The sequence below is a fragment of the Gymnodraco acuticeps genome, unplaced genomic scaffold, assembly GCF_902827175.1.
Source record: "Gymnodraco acuticeps unplaced genomic scaffold, fGymAcu1.1, whole genome shotgun sequence".
NCBI lineage: Eukaryota > Metazoa > Chordata > Actinopteri > Perciformes > Bathydraconidae > Gymnodraco > Gymnodraco acuticeps.
Window position 1 is genome coordinate 857307 of NW_022991187.1, and position 19674 is coordinate 876980.

A 19674-nucleotide genomic window follows, 5' to 3' on the forward strand; every position below is an offset into this window, starting at 1 on the left:
AGTCCCGGAGGCTCCGAGACTTCAGGTGGCAGTATACGCTGTGAAGTTGTTTGCGGCCTGCCAGTAAACCCAAAGCAGAAGAAGTGACGTCAGCGTCTAATTTGCGTAATCCTCCCTCAGGGACTTATTCCGGTGTGAACACGATTTACTAGAAAGTTCCGGGGAAACAAAAGTTCCGGGAACTATTCCTGGGAAAAGTACTAGTTGTGAAAGCGCCTATTGCCTTCTAGACAGACAATGATTTTAGTTCATGCTAGTGTGGTGCATAAATCACTTGCAAACATCTGACACCAGTCTGAGGACTTTGTTCAGGAAATACAATATAAAGCAAGTTATCTTTCTCAGGCATAAACCACTTAAGAGCCCCAACTAGAGACTTATTTTTGAAACTGTCTCTTACTGAATTTCAAGATAACGATGACACTTTTTATAAAATACTGAAAATACCATGTTCAGTTTATTGTCTCTGCATTACATTTTTTGGGGAAAGTGATGGCTGTCTGGACTTTTGAAGGACATCCATACATTAAAAGTCTCCTCACGACATAGTTTGAGACACTGAAGAAGGTTAATTATTATGTGTTGGGAAAATACTGAATGTTCTCTTCTAATATCAGAGTAGCACATGATAACAAAGACCCTACGTAGCTGTGTACGTAACCGGATGTATGATTACCTAGAAGAGCGTTAGGACACACTGTTTTAGGTATATGATAGCTATGTGACAACGATTAACATGATGATTCAGTCACTATGGAGATGGACATATGACTGTCATGTTTATTGTTTACGCAGGCCTTAGATAATCTAAACTAAGCATTGAATACTGTTTTGAACCGGTATTCTCTTGTGACTGTAACTCTCTTGTATATAAAGCATGTGAAGGTCACTGTTCTGGGAACTATTTTGTCCCATGCAGCTCTGAATGTGATGACTACTTCCATTCTTGCAAGGATAATAAATGCATGTGTCCTGATATTGAAGATCAAGCTGGTGACGAGTGATATTTTTCCAACATTGTTACAATTGTTTTTTCTAGTACTAGCAGGATTTACAGAAGCCCACAAACAATTAAAAAGGGAAGCTTGAATGTGTGAATGCTTCTCAAATGTGCTGAGGTCCTGATGGTTAAGTAAATAATATGTATATTCTTTCACAACATAAAGTCAAGAACTTTCCAAAAAACATCTCTATGTCTATTTTCAAAAACCTTCAATTCCTTAAACTTGCAAGGACCCTTTGTGAACCAATTTAAAAAAGGCAGAAACCAATATATCTATAGTTTTTTAGCTAAAAGATGCAAAATCATGATTATATTTAACTGACCAAGCCCGTGTGCAATTAGGCGTAAAGTTGACCTTAATGGAAAAAACAGGTAAGACTGTCGAGAGTGAAAGGGGACAAAGAGGGAGAATTAAGAGAAGAAAGGAAGTGGAACAGGAAGTGCAGAGGAGGAGGAGGAGGCTGGTGTCGGTCCCCCAGAGTCTCATTCCCTCTCCCTCACTCCTCTCCACCTTTCCCTCTGTCCATTTGTCTTCTCATGATTCTTCACACATGGCTTCCTCTGACCCCTTCATTAACAGAATCATTCCATCCTCCTCTCAGCTCCATCTATCTTTTTCTCACAGGTGGTCAACCAACACTTTGAAACACATGTTCCTCTGTGGTGCAAGCCTTTGAAACGTGTTGGTGTTATTATATAACTGTGGAATTTTGCACATTGTAAATAAAGCTACCTCTTATATCTGCACAGCTTTCCACTTACCAAAAATTAATATATTTTACTTTATTCCTATTTTACAGGTATATCTATATTTCATGTAAATACTGCTATATTTTAATGTTATAGTCTTCTTTAAATAGTTGTATTATTATTGGTCATTTTCTTACAATGCATCTGTATGTACCATAGAAACCAAGGCTAAATCCTCAAATGTGTTAACCTACTGTGTAAACCTGTTTCCGATTCTGATTTCAGAAAATCTCCGTTTTAAATTTCAGTTTAGTTACATTAAAACATAATACAAGAACATATGGCAATATTTTTTAAGACCCTAACAACCTAGAATACCCTCTGTGGTAATTACTAGTTATCCTTTACAAGGTATTACCAGAGGCAAAGCAGACAGTGGCTCCCCTCCTGACACCCAGCGAGTCCTCACTTTGTCCCAATCTGTTCCTTTAAATGTACAGCCCGCCTCCTTCCACCTGTCTCCTATTCTTCCCTTATAATCAGGCGTCACTGCCAATCAATTTGATCACCATGACAACATCTCGTATGACGCCCCCTCCAAGCACAGCCACCAGTGCCTCCACCCACCCCTATAAACAAAAACAAAACAAAATAAAGCTGAATTCCGACAGCTCAGGATTGATGAGGGGGAGTCCTGTCAAAGGCCAGAGATTAGATTAGGACTGACGCGAACACACACGCGAACACACACACAAACCACAACACCGCCCAGAGGCAGCAGGTGCTTTTGGTTAAACCTTAATTACATGATCTCTGATTTCTCTAATTGATATGGTAATGACTATGTAATTAATGCAAAAGCAGAAATACCAGCAGCTCTCCTAATGAATGGATTTATTTGATTAGATATCCTCTTGCATATTTATGCATGCTGGTAAACAGAGGACAGTGAGACATATAAAACGGTTGTTTGTGGATGTTGTCACAGTGTTGCTATCAGTGGCATGTTGTTTGTGACAGAATTGACATACTGTACGGATTCACATAAATGAAGCCGCTTGCAACAAATCATGTTGAGAAAATGACTAACTAAAGGAAATGGTGACAAAAATACTGTAACTTGAAGCGATGCTGAACACCTCTTACAGTGAAAATGATTCTACTGAAGAACCCTGGAGATTAGGGAAGGATGGATTTGGTGTTTCACAAGTAGGTGGCGCTATGGGGCTGCCTCAGACTCACAGTTTGCATGAATGAAGAAGATCATGAAAAGCACTAATGCAGCCTGTGAAATTTGAAAATCACAAAAAAAAGGGAGAAAATATGGCCATTTAAAGGCTAAAGATTTATTTTGGTTTGAAGACATCTCACATCTGTTTAGAGCAGCAATAAAAAGCTGATACCCCTCTTCATGGACAAACAGAGCTATAACTTCATTGGCAAAGGGTCAACTGTGACAACTAGATGTGACCCAGCTGCAATTACTCTCCGCCTCTGCAAGTCTCGCAGGAAGGGAGGAGGGAGCATATTTGTGGAGAGACCCCAGTATGATAAGTTACCTTCTGGGGATGAGACATTATTTACTCCTTGCTTGCACCAAGCAACTTCTCATATGTGTCTCCATATGTCTTCTCGTGTGAGATATCTGGAAAGTTTTTATCATAAGGAAGTCAAGTGAAAGCATGTGTGGGCCCTGACCAGGTGTGTAGAGCACAGAGACCTCAGGCCTTCTCCATCTTTCACTTTGCTATAACCACACCATCTTTGCTATAACCACACCACCCAGACTCTCTCTGACAGCTGATCTGACTCTGCTCTCTCTCAGTCTGCAGGTACTGAGACCAATAAAAGACAGTCTGACAGTTACCAGAAAGGCTCATGTGCAATATAGCTTATTCATATGGTTATATCAACACAATTTGTGCGTCCTTCAGAAAAAGTGCCACATTGTTTTTTTGTTTATAAGGATGTTTTGATGAGGCTTTGACTAGCAGGTAAACAGCACATCTCATGAAAAGGGTGCAGAATGGCTTATTCATATGGTTATATCAACACAATTTGTGCGTCCTTCCTGGTGTTTCTTTCTTGGATATGTAAATAAATCATGTTGCTTGGCTTTGAGGACAACACAAAAAACGTCTCTAATATCCAAATGACTCTTCATTGTCTTTAACTGGACATAAAAAAAGCCTGCATCATAAAACTTGATTGTAGCTATGCAGTTGAAAATCTGCCACAGACGTTAGTTTTAAGAACTAAATAAATCATGTCTCAATGATTCCTTATTTTGAAAAGCATCACACAACTCAACTGCAGGGAAATGTAATACATCCAAAAAACTAGCAACTTGATGATAGAAAAACATGTGACTCAAAATGGCATTGTTTATGTTTACTCTGGGCCGAGCTGCCTCAGCTGAAGTAGGCTATTAAAAAATGGCCAAAAGGGATATATTCGTTAAGAAAACTTCGATTAAAACGTGTATGAAAAGCAGAATAAAACGTTCAACAAGCTTGGTTTTGGGTATGCTGCCTGCTAATTTCATTTGGTGAACCGCACCTTTCACGAGGCGCTGGCTCGAGAGACGGACAGGAGATCGAGGAGCTAATTGAATAATTGAACAAACGCATTAATGAATGGTGGAGCGCTAGTTGGTTAACTAACTTACCTCTGAATAATGTGTTTCTTACGGGGCCACTCGGGCCACGCTTGATGGATGGCCTTACAGAAGCCGGGTCAATTAGCCAGACTGGGTTTCCCTCCATGTCGGCAGCAGACAGCAGCGCGAGAGCTCCACCTCTGTCACGCGGACGGGCTGTAATTAATCACCGGTGTGGGGCCTTCTCACCTCACACAGGCGCGCGCACAAACAGCCAATAAATGCGTTTGGCCTAAATAACAAACCCCACTCCTCTAATCTGGCTAATTGTCAATATTATACCCAGAGGAGGAGAAACATCGTGACATAGAAAGTATTTACTACAGACACAAATGTATATCTTACTCTCTGTATACTCTGCATTATGCATATTTTATAAGGAGAATCCTGATGTTAGGCATGTTTACTAACAAGGCAGACCTGAGGAATAAACACAAAGGTAAACCATAAGAGACAGATAAACTATAGTATGGCATTGTAGGCCTACTATAGTGCAGAATATAGTTGAGTATAGCATAGTAGGATATTGTATTGTATGATATAGCACATGGTAGCATAGGATAGCATGTAGTAGTGGAAAGTAAATGAGTACATTTGCTGAAGTACTGTACTTAAGTTCTATGTTGTTATACTTGTACTTTACTTGAGTATTTCAATGTATTGCTTCTTTATACTTATACTCTCCACTCAAAGTTACCAGCTACATTGTCTAAATAAAATAAAAACTACAACATAGAATGATCGTATGTATTTGTAAGCAATAAGAATAAATTACAATGTAATCTTTTATAATAATATAATACATTTACCTTCAAAACAGCTATTGTGCATAAGGGGATACTTGTATCTTTGATAGTTTACATGTAGCTAACAATACTTCTATACTTTTACTTAAGTAATTCAGGACTTTTTTAAGGAATTTTTAAACCAAAGTATTTCTACTTTTACAAAAGTAAAGGCTCTATGTATACCTTTTCCCCCTCTGATGCCTGAAGTATAGTATATAAACATAAACTATCAAATGGGTGAAAACTGCCTTTATTTTAAAATTATGTTTAAAACAGACAACAGATATAATCAATGTTGTTTTCATCTTATGCATGAATACAGGACTAAAATCAAATATGTCTAATTTTGATTGAATCCATGCAACACACTGAATGTCTTTCTGTGTCTTAACTATCTATATCAAGGCTACATAAAATCAATTTGATAAACATGACACTTTAAATCTACCTAAATGATAAATAGTTCATGCATTTAATATTATTAAACTTGCTAGGTATACCGTTTTTAATGCAAGATTAGAAACAAGTGGAAACGTCATGACTTTTCAAATGTATTCACCTCAGAAGCATCATTTGAGTTACACATCTCACCCCTTGCAGCTAATACTGTGCAGTTCTGTCTCTCCCTCACACAAACACACACACACACACACACACACACACACACACACACACACACACACACACACACACACACACACACACACACACACACACACACACACACACACACAGGTAAACAGAGTACAGATTGAGAGGCAGGGACAGAGACGTCACTCCATGTTCACAGAACACACTTATGTGGCCTGGACAAAAGCAGGCTGACAGATGAGGTTTGTGTTTGGGGGGGGGGGGCAGGGGAGCTATGTGTTGCTGCCTGTGCTTCTGAGTGTGTGTGTGTGTGTGTGTGTGTGTGTGTGTGTGTGTGTGTGTGTGTGTGTGTGTGTGTGTGTGTGTGTGTGTGTGTGTGTGTGTGTGTGTGTGTGTGTGTGTGTGTGGGGGGGGGGTTGTCCTTATGCATATGTGCATGCATGCATGTCTGAGCGTGTGTGTGCACCTATATGTGTATGTGCTTTTGTGTGTGTGTGTGTGTGTGTGTGTGTGTGTGTATTTTGTTGGGGGGGGGGTGGTCTCATGGGGCAGCTCTGTGTCTGTCCCATCTGCCACCCCACTCTACTGACACCCAAGGGAATGGCAGCAAGGGTGGGGGACTCATTTTGGAAAAAGGAATCGGGGTCCAGTGGTCTAATGGGCAACAATGCAGGTTTTACGGACGGGCCAAAGGCTGGGTGTGTGGAAGCCAATCTATTTGAAAAACAGTGGGCCACCCCTGTCAAGCTCTGCCTCTGTATGCCTAATAAGGCACGCACACCCCTTAAATTGTACCTCAAATGAGAAAGTGTATTTTATACACACCAACGTTACATACACCCGGGGCTAATGTCCGCCTAATGCATGACCATGCTGTGGCCGGAGGGCTAATTGGGTATATAAACACAAACACATCCCTTGAGAGGCTAAAAGGGAAGGGTGTATTTTGTGCTTTGTGCTCCTTGTATTGTGAGGAAGCCAATACTGTAACCTAAACATGGAGGCTCATCAGTACTTAAGCAGTATCGATAATGAAAGATGACATGGTGTTTGCTCTCATATGCCCAGCAGCTAGATGCTCCTTTGAAGCTGTGCATACAGTGTGATGTGGAACGACTTGGTGGCAGGTGGCTTCTCATCTTGTCTTAATCCAAAATGTGATCAGAAGACAGTCAATGGGACTGCAGCAGTCTCACAACAGCAGCAACAAAACAGTCATGTGGGAAGGAGAAGCATATGGCTCTTGCACCACTGGGCAGAAGGAGAACTCAGCAAGATGAATGCTGAGGTGCCAGGAACAAAGCTGACTTTAACTTGTCAAATTAACAGCAAATCAAAAGAGAGAAAGAGAGAGAGAGAGAGATGAGGAGGAGGAGGAAGAAGATGCAGCAGCCGGAGTTTTTTTCGACAGGTGCCACTTGATGTTAACAAAGAAAGAACAGAGAGAAACAGTGACTTGCTGTTGAGGTTAGATCACAGAGAGGGTCAGTGCTGGTTTGAAGTCCACATCGCTCTCACTGTCTCTGGGCTGTTGATACACTGTTTGTACATACATGTATCATACAGCGCACACACACACACACACACACACACACACACACACACACACACACACACACACACACACACACACACACACACACACACACACACACACACACACACACACACACACACACACACACACACACACACACACACACACACGAACACACACGCACACACAGAGAGACGTGCATCTACTTGGTGCTACCCTGCCCCCTCACTGCTTTGAGCGCTATGTTAATGAAACAGTTGCTGTTTCCTGGCATAACATTAATTACCCGATCAAAATAGAGTGGGTAATTAACTGCCCTTCTTTACCAGTGCTAATTACATTAGCACAGAAGGGCCATTTCAGGGGAGCAAAAGAGAGGAGAGAAATAAAGACGGGATGAAGCAGTACCAAACAAAGACCGGATAAAAAAGGCAGTGATGAGGCACATGTCTAGGTGTGTGTGTGCGTGTGTTTTAACAGAGAGGAGGAGACTCATGTGGTTCTCACTCGGGCCCCAGGAGGCTCGGTCCTCTGAGAAAAGCAGGCTTATTGAAGAGGAGAGAGATGGGGGGTGTTGTTGTTTATCTTGACATGCTCTACTCAGTCTTTAACGCTCGCATCACAATTAAGATGCTGCGGCTCATCAGCTATGTATACAAAACAGTTTTGCAAGCTGCACGAGCTCACAGGTGACGGGCACAAAAATAGATCCTGAGATGTGGTTTCTTGTAGGAAAATCTTAATGTCCACTAAATAGTCAGATAATACAGTGTGTGTGAAAATATGTGTGAGTCTTTGTAAAAAGAAGCCACCAAGACAATCCTCAATTTTCTTATTTGATTTATTTGGAGCACAAAATATAATTACACCTTAAGATATACAAATCACATTTGAACCATTTTTTGTACCGTTTCAGAGAAAGATGGCTTCAAAAAACATAATATTAAATTGCTAATATTTTTTTAAATAAATAAAATTAACAAAACTCTAAAAACAAATTTGAAAATGTCATCCACTCTTTGTGTTCTTTGTTTTCACGTCCTGAGAATGAAGTTTGTGTTTTGATGACAGAAATGAATGAGTAAGACCAGCATGGTATGGATTAATGAACACCTAATACTTTTGAGCAGTTTGTGCTTTTATTTACTGTACTGCATAGAGACTAGAGACATGTACTGGGTTGAGACATTTAAAATGAAACAGTAAAATCTATGAGTTGTGAAAATATAAATAAAGAAAGTAAAGTGGATTGAAATAATATCAGGGCATTGGTGTGACAAAGCATGCATTATAAGTGAAATAAGGATAAGGCTAACTATAACATGTTTCCTTTACACAAGGACAATAACCTTCTTTAGATCTGGGCATAACATTTAGATGTTGTTGTGCAAGAAGAAGACGTTTTTATTCCAAGAAAGTGTGTCAGAGTTTATTTTCTCCACCACAGAATCAATTCAAAATGATAATTTAGCAAATTAATTAGCAGTTGGTAAGAACTTCATTTGGAAAAAGACCACTTTATAAAAACACGTTTATATTATTCCCTAGACTACCTATAATAAGTTAAATTGCTTGTTCTTAAATAAATCAATATATGAATTCCTTTAGTAATAACCCTTGAGACAAAGAGTTCTCCCTTGTAAAACCGTAGAGATCAGAAACAAAAAATAAAGGGTCTATTTTTCTGGAATGTAAATCATCTTCGAAAAGTCTACTACAGAAAAACCTCTCGCTAACTCACAGACAGTGTACACACATGCCATTTCAGGTGTCCATACACAGACAAATAGCACCCTGCTTCTTGGAGCTGCAACATTACATCAGAATAGTCCGTCAGTGCTCTCACAGCGCGTCCTGTACGTCTCTGGCCAAGGTTTGGGCAGGTCGTTGGAAAAAATTAGATGCTGCATGTGACAGCGGGCCAGAGGTAAATACAGATGCTGTTGAAGCTTGAGTTTTCCTTTTGCTCCCTTTCAAAATGTAGACGCTTCATGATACACACATACATGGTCCGGCTGCCAGCTAAGGAGCTTTGTCTCTAGTTAATGTTCTCGGCCTCTGGAGTCGATGGCTGGTCTTTGGACATTTTGTACCTCGTCCCGTTAATCCAGCTGGATGGAGAAGGGACTAAGAAATGGCAGGGGGAGGCTGCGGAGGGACAGTTATACATGGTCGCTAGGGATCAATTCTCCTTTCTCCCTTCCCTCTTTATGCCAAAAGATGGGCTAAGTGAAGCAGTGGTCTGGGGTAGATTTGGGAGGGTGCTTTGCTACATCAAGGGAACAACCAGGCCCGTCATCGCTGGAGAGAAAAAAATATACAAAATCTATGATTCTAATCAATCAGGTCTTGCATTATTGTACATCCAGCAACTTTTTTCTGTCTTGTTCAGTCAAAGCTTTGCGAGTGGTTAGTACAAGGGGTTAGACTGCATTCGTGAGTTCAGACAGGGGGGTCAGATAGTGAGTCGGATGGCTACCTCTGAAGCTGTTCCCCCCTGAGGCGGGGCAGGCAGGGGAGGGGGAGCCCTGGGGCCTGAGGACGGGAGCAAAAGCACTCTTCTGTTTAGCAGCAGACGGGAAGGAGGAGAAAGGCAAGAGAGACGATGAAGAGCTGGAGCTTCCTGGTATAGTGGGGCTGGAAGGCATTACTGCAAAAGAGAGAGCAACGATTAGTCTCACGTTTGAATATCACAGTGGTGGACTCAGAAATATATAGATCAGGATAAGGTCTTACTGTAGGGAGAGCCTGTGGGGGAGGCACTGCTGAAACCAGGAGAGCCAGGCACTCCTAGACTGGTCATGGGAACCGTCCCATAGCCTCCGGTCATCCCTCCGCCGCCATAGCCTGACTGCTGAGGGGTGGAGGCTGATGGGTAACCCCTTGGAGACAAGCTGCTGGAATTTCTAATGTAACCTGGAGGAAGAATATAAAGTTCAGGTCAGTTCTGAGCTTCATTAGTGGAAGAAAAACCTTTATGATTTATAGTTTGTCTCTTTTTGCTTACCTTGGCTGCTTTGCCCGTGATCTCCAATGCTGACGCCTAACTGAGAAGGATAGGATCCCAGGCCCATGACGCTGCCGTGGGCTGGGGAGCTGGGCAGCGCCTGCAGCTGGCTGTGAGGACGGGGAACACTGTAGAGCGCCTCGGCGATGTCCGCGGCGCGCTTCAGCAACATGTCCTACAGGAGATACAACAACACAGGGAATTAGCAAAGGTTTGCAGAGTCATAGACCATGAAGAGGCCAGGTGATGTTCTTTTGAAAATCCCTAAAGGTGAGTATTTCCAAGAAGACCAATCAACTTTTTGGCTGCTGTCAAATCTCAAATGTTTAAGTTTCTTGACACTCAAAGCAATGAAAATGGTATGATCGACTCAGATTATCTCGCTAAAAAAGTAAGCCTTCTCATTATTCACTCTGATGGAGTACCTATCTCAAACAGGTTTAAAATCCCTGCAAGTGAATTACTTAAATGAATGGAAAACTAGTGGCTTCATGGAAAGTAGGAAGCCATTTATTTTTTTAAGAAAGGCATTCTTTGAAAAATGGTCACCAGCAATGCAGTGTATATACAATAAATACTGAATGGGCAAAAACATGCACTTGTGGTTTTTCGAATATCTGCATGTTTTATGTATATATTTAAGATATTGTATCAAAGTTTCTGCTGTTACCTGATTACTGTGTGGATTTCCGTACAGGGCCTCTACAAGATCTGCTGCTCTCTTCAGGAGGATCTCCTGCAAAGAACATAACTTATAACATTAATATCAAGCTGTTTAAGGAGTCTAGCATAAGAGGATAAATAGGACTGGCATAAAGGACTGGCTTATCTAAAGCCAGTTGAGTAGCACTTGAAATTTTTGGCTCTATAAAACCTGATGTACTTATATGATTCTGTTTTCTTCAAGGTTGTGTCTTCCAGGTCGAATGTATTATTGTAAGTCGCTTTGGATAAAAGCGTCAGCTAAATGCAATGTAATGTAATGTAATGCATAAATAGTGTCTTGAGAAATCATCAGGATGTATTTCCTATGAGAGTCTCTAACCTTGGCTAGTTTGTCTGGATCACCAGGATGTCGAGGAATGACCTTTTGAAGACGCTGGAAACCGTAATCTATAGTTGGCTCATTTAGGGCTGAAATACAATAAAAAACAAACACATATTGAAAATCAAATCTGCAGTGAAGTTGATTCAAATGTCATGCTCAAAGACCCTGAAACAGTTAGGAATCTGTGAGGTCTAAACAAATACAGTGTGTTGTATAAATACCTGTGTAGATGAAGCGTCCAGGTGCTCCCTTGCAGAACTGTTTGGATTTATAAGACAGTGTGACCTCAACGACCCCTGGGATGTGTCGAGGAGGAGTCTGGACACGGATAGCGTGCGGCGTGATCAGCTAAGAAAAAGAAAACAGCAAAATGATTACCCCCCGTGCCTTGTAAATATTTAGGCTAACATAACACTATGAAAAAAAGATTAATTTATGTAGACTTCCCATAAATCATCTAAATAATGAGACAAGCCATATGCTATATATATCATTTCAAAATATGCTTCAGACTGTAGCATCATTAGTGAGATGTTTTGGAGACAATTCCTACCTCACTCCACACGAGCATGCTGCCAAACACCACCTGCAGCCCGTCAAAGAAGTTCTCCCCGATGACGATGACCATCGCCCCGCCAGTGGTCCAGCCCTCACTGGGACTGATGGCTTTGATGCAGGGGGTGGCTGCACAGGAAAGCAAAGCAAGAGTTATTACCAGAGTTTTAATGCAGGACGAGCACCAAATGAAACATGAGTGGAAAGAGCATGCTTAATTTGTTTCAGTGGGAATGTGTGGAAAGTTCTCAGGCCCATCTTTAAAGTTAAAAGCTAATTTAATGGCTACCCTCATATTATCTGGGTGTTTTTAATATACATCAATAACTTCATAGCGTGGTTAATCCATTAAAAATATAGATCACATGAGCTGGAATCATATAGAACAGTAAAGAAGCTTAAATATCATGTCCATATGCACAGTGATGTAAAAGTTGTTTTGTTAAATAATAATTATTGATACAAAACTGTGTAAGGGGTATTATAATGTTGAGGCTGGCTGCTGTTGATGTATTCTTAACCACTGGAATTTCTACTGGGTAGTTATTTGAATTATAGCAGTACAGTTTTAAATATAGCAACTAACTAAAAGTGTAAATGTAGTTTAGTAAAAAAGAACATCTCTCTATGAAATTATGTATTAAATAGTTAATTCACTTTTCACAGTACTCTTCAAAAAGGCGAATGGGTTAGTGTGTGTTTTTTCATTTAGACAAAAATGGGAAATGTTAGCTTATAAGTGGAGATGGATCAGCTTTGCTTTATGTGAAGTCAAGTATTTCACTGATACAGTAATGACCTCAGTTGATGACCTCAGTAGCACCACTGGTTATGTTTTGATATATCATAGTGATTATAAGTGGACATTAAGCATCATCAGTACCTGCTGCTACAGTTAATACTATGTTTCTAAAAGTGAATCATGGTAGTAGACATGTGTGAGAACAGATAGATGTGGTGTGACATAGTGTTTTAGTGTCTCACCATATTCCATTGAATTCTCCGCAGACTCGCCTGGCTCCAACTTGCGGGCCCTCCGGCCGTGTTTCGAGTTGTTGTGGACGAACATATTGTCTGACACTGCCAGGATGTGGCCGTCTACACTCACAGTGCTGGACAAGACCACCTGAAAGAAGACAGGAGGAAGATACATGAGTGTGTGTGCACAACTGAGACAGCACGCTGCGAGTCACACTCTCCGGTTACAACAGCAAAATCCCTGAGCGACAATTTGTTTCGGGTATGCAGGTGATAGTAATATTTCTCAATAGGTAATGTGACATCCCTGGGATCTTCACAATATGTCTGCATTCTGGTGATGACACTGCTCATACACCCCTCCACTCCTCCATCAGGTCTCCATATGGCCTCCCACTGCCTCTTGCCTAACTTTTTGATTCATACAGCATGCAGCAGGCCCATCGCTGTCTCCTCCTGATCCTTCAATGACACCAAACATATGGACCAGATCTCCCATTTTTGCCGGCCGTTAAAGCAGAGGATGATATATTGTGGCCCTAATTTGATTTTCTGGCCGCAGCATGTGTGTCCCTTTGCACATCTGCCTTACATGGATGACACATATAATTAATGAGAGGATACTTGAGGGTTTTTTCCGAAGTGATGCTTTATAAGTGATAATAAGTTTCTTTAAAAATGTTTATGAGAGTTAGCGGGAATGGGCCTTAGTGAGAAAAGGTGATTTCCAATTGACAGTAAGTAGAACTATTTATAACGTGCTTTTCTTAAATAAAATCGGACTGTTAAGATAAAACCGTGCTCTCCCTTCGAAATAAACACATGGCAGTAATTTTGCAGGTGAAGGAACATGAGAAAGAAAAGGGGGAAAAAAGCATATGTGCTATAGGCGGTGGAAAGGGAGGGGAACCTAAAGGAAAATAACTGTAAATTATCGATCAAGCAGCAGACTCCTGTCCAGCCCTGATCACCTTTTAACCCAGAGATGAGAGTCTTGGAGCGCCTGCATGCTCATAACTTCTCAGCATGTGTCACATCCCAGGAGTTAAAGCAAACACGGTGAAAGACAGAGGGAGCATGGAGAAGGGAAAGGGATGGAGGTTTTGCTGGGAGAAGGAGAATGCCAGACAGGGGCCGTTGGTGCTGAAAGACGGCAGAGGAAGTGGGCCAGGAGAGTCCCCTGTGACCACTTCCTGGGTCACGGAGCATGACCTCCTCCATCTGGAGCCAATCACTCAATTCCTGACAACTTCCTGAAACACCTCAACCTATTTCCTGCACCCCAGCACCCCAACGACCAAGTCTCCCACATATCTGACTCCTCTAGTTTGTCTTTCCGTCCCTCTGACTCCTTATTGATTTTTAACTTTCACCTCTAACTCCTTACATTGTCTTCCGATTCTTTGTTAAGCCCCGAGCCTGTTTTTCAGGTCTCAGGCTAGAAAATGACATTCCCAAAACAAATGACCATATCTTCCCTTCTAAAAGGGTTAAATTAATAATCTTTTTTCTCAAAGCAAGGTTACATCTGTGAGTTGGATGTAGAAGTGTCAGAATCAATATAGATGTTTTTATTTTAAAGTAAATTCAGATTGAACACATGTAAATGATTGTGTCCGTCCAAAAAAAAAAAATTACTTATAGTGAAAACCACCCTTGAATGATGGGATAGTAGACTAAAAAAATCCAAACTACAACATATAATGTACCCTGTATCAAGATTGATGCAAAACAAGTTAAATGTGACCTTTTTAGAGAGATTTAGCAACAAAATAAACACTTCTGGGTTCATTTGGGTGGATTTTTCATATCTCTGGCCCCCCTTGCTCGATTTTGCTGATTGACATATCTTTCTAACCGTCAGAGCCAATGGAATCGAGGGGAACTCCCACATACTCCTTATTTTGTAATGTGTGTGTGTGTGTGTGTGTGTGTGTGTGTGTGAGACTGACGCATAGCCAAAACCGGAAGCTGCGATAACTCTGCTGGCTACCATTAGCAGCTAACTTTTACTCTCCGATTTTTACATAAAAATGGAATTATGGATTATAAATCATTTTTTCAAAGCCACAGAAACATTATCAACCTATGGATTAACCGATTCAGCCGCGTTTTTTCTCGTTTTAATGCCATTGAACAAGTCTTTTGATCAGATTGACAGCTACGGACGATCTCCCGTAAAAGCTCCGTAAAGGTACGCGTTGTGATGTCTGTGTTTGCTTCCCCTGCCGCGAGTTCGGATCCCTCAGTGATGATACTATACCTAAATAATCTGTGGAACCTCAGTTTTAATCGGATATCTTGTATGTGCAGCTACGATAAGTAATAAGGGTAGGCCTATCTTTTATCTTGAGTTCTGTGCCAAAGTGCGTTAGCATTTTTCGTTCAGGGGTCATTTAGATGCTTCTTATGAGACTTGTGTTATGTTTTGGTAAAAATGGTTTGTATTGTCAGTTAGCTGAGATTATTCCCGTTAATCTGGTATAACACATTAATAGGTTCTTAAATATTAAGATGCCCTGAATCAGTGTCGTGAGAAAAAGAAAAAAAAAGCCCCTGCCGAGGGTGGCTTTGGGGCTTAACAGGTTAGAGCTTTGCATTAGATGTAAACGCTACCTATAACAGACAAGAAATTGATTGTTGAATAATAAATTTAAGATGGAAGAGCATGAAGGGTGAATGTTTTGCTATACTGCAAACTATATTTCTTTAAAAGTTGTATATACTCAGTCCGATATACCATCCCTCTTCCCACTCAAGCACATGCATTTTCGTACCTGAAATCTCCTCATGTCCCTTGGGTTTCCCGCCGTCTTCAGACAATTCTGGTTGCATTTTAGGAAAAACTTCAAGAAAAACCTGCAAAGGTAAATAAGAGGACACATGTTTGTACATCAGAAACAAACAAAAAAGCACATGAAAGAATTGTGTACAGGATTGTTTGCTACCTTTCCACACACTGGCAGTCAAAGAAGACATTCATTATTTTTGTATCTTGTGGATGGTGTGTGTGTGTGTGTGTGTGTGTGTGTGTGTGTGTGTGTGTGTGTGTGTGTGTGTGTATCTACATGATTACAGCTCTGACATCAATGCCAGCTGTTTAGCTTAGAATTAGAGTCAATGTTATTACACTTTAAATCAAGGGATGAGAATTTGAAGCACAGTCCGGTGAAAAGCGCTGCTGTGTTTCAAAGTAAACTGGAGACAGTGATGTAGACTATGCCAGGGGACTCGGGGGACTGTGGTATCTCGCAATGCCGTAGTTGAACCCCCACATGGGAATGGCCAGGAAATGAAGTGGAGACAACTACAGAGAAAGTGAAATGAGGAGGTGGAAAGAGGAAGGTATTGATAGAAGCACATGCAGGCACTGGTATGGACATGCATTTTGTTTTCAAGTATAGGGCTATGTGTCTCATTACGTATGTGAGTGTACTTTTGAGGGTGATAGGCTGTGGAGACTGAGAGAAGCTGAGAGAAAGTGGGGCGCTGATAGCCTCTGCTACACCGAAGAAAAAACGGAGAGAAAGGTGGAATAAATGGGAGAGAGATGGAGAATATACGGCGAGAGAGACTCCAAATCCCAGGTGTGCACAGCTCGGCAACACAGCCCGCTGCCATGGCAACGCAGCTCTGCCGCAATCCCAAAGTCCCAACGCTGAGAGGCAAGACAGCGATGGGAAAGAGTCGGAAACAACAAGCACATTCCATCACTGAAACGTAGCCAGGAGCCAGGCTTGGCAATGTGTGATGCAGAGATGTATATAAAAAGGGCCTCTTACATATGTATCTTATAATAGGAAGTATTTTTAATTCACTGTACAGCATTTAATTTAACATGCTGTTTTTAGCTCATCTTATTCTATTTTACTTGCACATAAGTCCTGCAACATTCTCTTGCACCATTTTATTCCTACTCTCTTTATTCTTGCACTATATGTATTGCTTTTTTATTTGTTTTGTCTTCTATATATTTATGTTGCATTGTTGGATGAGCCTTTGACTTTTCATAGCATATCTCTATAACTCTGTATCCATAAGCCCCCCCCCCCCCCCCCCCTCTCAACCAACTTCCTCCTGACTGCTTTTCTGTTTTGTTTTGTTTCTTTGTTTCTTTTTGGTTTTGTTTTGTTTGTCTACCCTCCCTCCCAAATGTAAAGCGTCTTTGGGTTCAAGAAAAGCGCTATAGAAATATCATTTATTATTATTATATCTACACTGTGGCTGTGTGTTGAACCTTTGAGGTGCAAACCAGGCTGAGAAGATCTACACAAATCTCACGCTGAAGAGATATTAGGCAGAAGATGTGTATTAAATCGAAATAAAAGAAAAATGAGCCACAAAGCGATGAGGCACTGTGACAGAATTATGGCAATTGGCAAATAAATAGCCCTCAAACCAGATGTCCACTTCTCTGTGCACACAACACAACTCTGACGTGCCAATGGAAAACACATCCATACATGTTCCAATTAAACAAAAAACAACAGAGCTGGGGGAAAAGGCTGCAGAGTGGTTTTGGCCTACATGGTTAGCTCCAATGCCACCCACTCTCTCTGCAAATATAAGTCATCTTAATGGAGAGCGGTTGTTTGGAAAGGAACTTCATATTGGCCCCACAGCCCAGAACCCTCCCATTGAATACTAATCTCTCCCTCATTCTGTCAGCTTTTACTCGCTTTTCTCCCATCACTCGCTCCACCTTCCTCCCTTGCGAACAGGACCTGGCTTTAAACTAGATCTCAGTTCCAACAGTGTGTCCAATATTTCTTGATTTGAGCTATTTCATCGGAGGACAATCAATATTGTTGTTGGCAGAGGGCGGTTATAATTTATCAGCGAGCGCTCGGACCTCCAACCTTAAAGCTGCGCTAGACCTCAGTTTTGGTTGGAAATATGTTAAAGTGCATATTTGTGCCTCTCCTATTTCCTTCTTTCTTTTCTTTCCTCATCAGTCTGACTGTTAACGTCCTTCCATACATTTGCTCGTTATACACCCTGTCAGTATTAGTTTACTTCGATTTTAAATCAGAATATATACACTGCAGGAAACGTACAGTTTGTTTCCTTCCTCTGAAAAGCGACCACAGTCAGAAGTGTTCTGTTTCATTTGACTGCCTCCGTTGCTTGTATGTTTTATCCTGGGCAGTGGTTCATACATTATGGCTCCTTTTTAGAGGCTATAGCCTTCATTTACAAGTTGAGGTTAGTCAGCACAGGGTTTCACATTTTTGGTTTAATACCTTCGTCCATGGTCTGGCTGTTGTTTAGCCACAAGCGTTTCCTCGCCACTTGCTTGTCGGCCACTACATTTTAATCTAGCCAGCAGTCATCATTAATTTGACTGACGGACATGATCAAACTTGCAGAGATGCCTCGGAGAGCTAATATCACAACCCTAATTGAGGGGTTGTCTACATCCATCTGAGGCTTTGTGCACTTTTTGAGGGTTCTTGACCTTGTTTCTTGACTTCTTCTCATCATTCCTTGTTTAGATGACACCAGATGCCTCACACACACAGAAACACACATTCACATGCATGCATGCACACTCTAATACACAGACACCCCCACCTTTGCCCCCCTCCCAAAAACCCATTGAGTCAACTTTTCACCCCCCTCAGTTCGGACGCACACAGCTGCAAATGCTGAAATTAAAGCGAGACATTGACGCATATATTAGCATGCATTAGCCGCTTCCCCCTGCCCACTTAACATGCAAATCTCCCAGCACCGTCGCCTCGCACCTTCTGCCACACATTCATTTGCTGAATTATAATTAGACTAATCTTGCATAATTAATAAGAAGTCGAGGACCCTCTGTTTTTTTATCCCCCCCTCTATTGTGGTTGCAAAAGTTTAATATTGCTGTTGTTTGTTTTTGTTTTGGTAATGTAATACACCCACACACCTCCCCATCCAGAGGGAAGATATGAGGAGAACATGCAAAGAATTGGAGGTAATTTTCATGTCACAGGAAAATTGCAGAGAAAGGCCATTTCCCAAGAACTCCATTAGCTTAAGCGTTTCATATTTAATGTGTGCCTTTTTCTTTACATACCTTATACTGTTTGAAGCAGGTGTAACATTGCTATTCTGTTTGATTAAAACACTGTAAGGTGAGTAATAAGTAACAAGTGGCAAATAAAGCCAATGGGAAACATGTTTAAACTAATAAACTGTTATAAGTCTGTAATTGAATTGATTTATTTAAAACAAGGGACAGTGTACATTAATCAACATATTAAAAACATGTAAAAGTACTCGAATTAGCCAAAAGGCTAGTTTTCATCGATAGTCCCTTTGCCAGATGGTGATAGACATCCTAAAAGCAATAATACAAATACCACAACATTGTTATACCATTGTACACATTTACAATAGATGACATCACTGAATACAGATAAAAGCAAGTCATGATAATAAATAAATAAATTACAATACACACTCATACACACACCTACACATCAGTGCTGACACTGTTGATTATTAATGAGCCACTTTTTAACACTGTGCTTGAATGTGTAGTAGGATGAGGATTCTCTTATTGGTTGAGGTAATGATAATGCATGTTGTCAATTTAGTAAAGCAAAACTATGATCATGAAACTCATTCTCCAATAACTGAAAAGAGCATTAAATAACTAACAAATGTGACACTTTAACATGATAAGAGCTAACTCCTCATGATTTGGTTGTTTGCAATGAATGACATATTTAGGAATTAAATGAATTTGACAGTGTGGCCAGGAATGGAGACAACGTTTTCTCAGCCGCAACATCTACCTCCAAAGACACACTTAAGACAGGAAACACAAA

General features: G+C 40.9%; 1 protein-coding gene across 2 annotated transcripts in view; it reads right to left on the bottom strand.

Moving 5' to 3' along the window:
• Positions 1-8108: 8108 nt before the first annotated feature.
• The window catches only part of ebf2 (EBF transcription factor 2), a 31563-nt gene continuing 19997 nt past the window's right edge, over positions 8109-19674 (bottom strand). The window contains exons 7-16 of one of the 2 annotated variants that reach the window (XM_034238423.1): positions 15634-15715; positions 12863-13004; positions 11877-12007; positions 11545-11671; positions 11321-11409; positions 10946-11011; positions 10276-10450; positions 10005-10184; positions 9748-9918; positions 8109-9569 (exon numbers count right to left, since the gene is read on the bottom strand). In XM_034238423.1, coding sequence (XP_034094314.1) covers positions 9538-9569; positions 9748-9918; positions 10005-10184; positions 10276-10450; positions 10946-11011; positions 11321-11409; positions 11545-11671; positions 11877-12007; positions 12863-13004; positions 15634-15715 — 1195 coding nt within the window. In that variant the 3' untranslated portion in view covers positions 8109-9537. Of the gene's footprint in view, positions 9919-10004; positions 10185-10275; positions 10451-10945; positions 11012-11320; positions 11410-11544; positions 11672-11876; positions 12008-12862; positions 13005-15633; positions 15716-19674 lie in introns of both variants that reach the window. The other variant, XM_034238422.1, reaches the window with a different exon arrangement.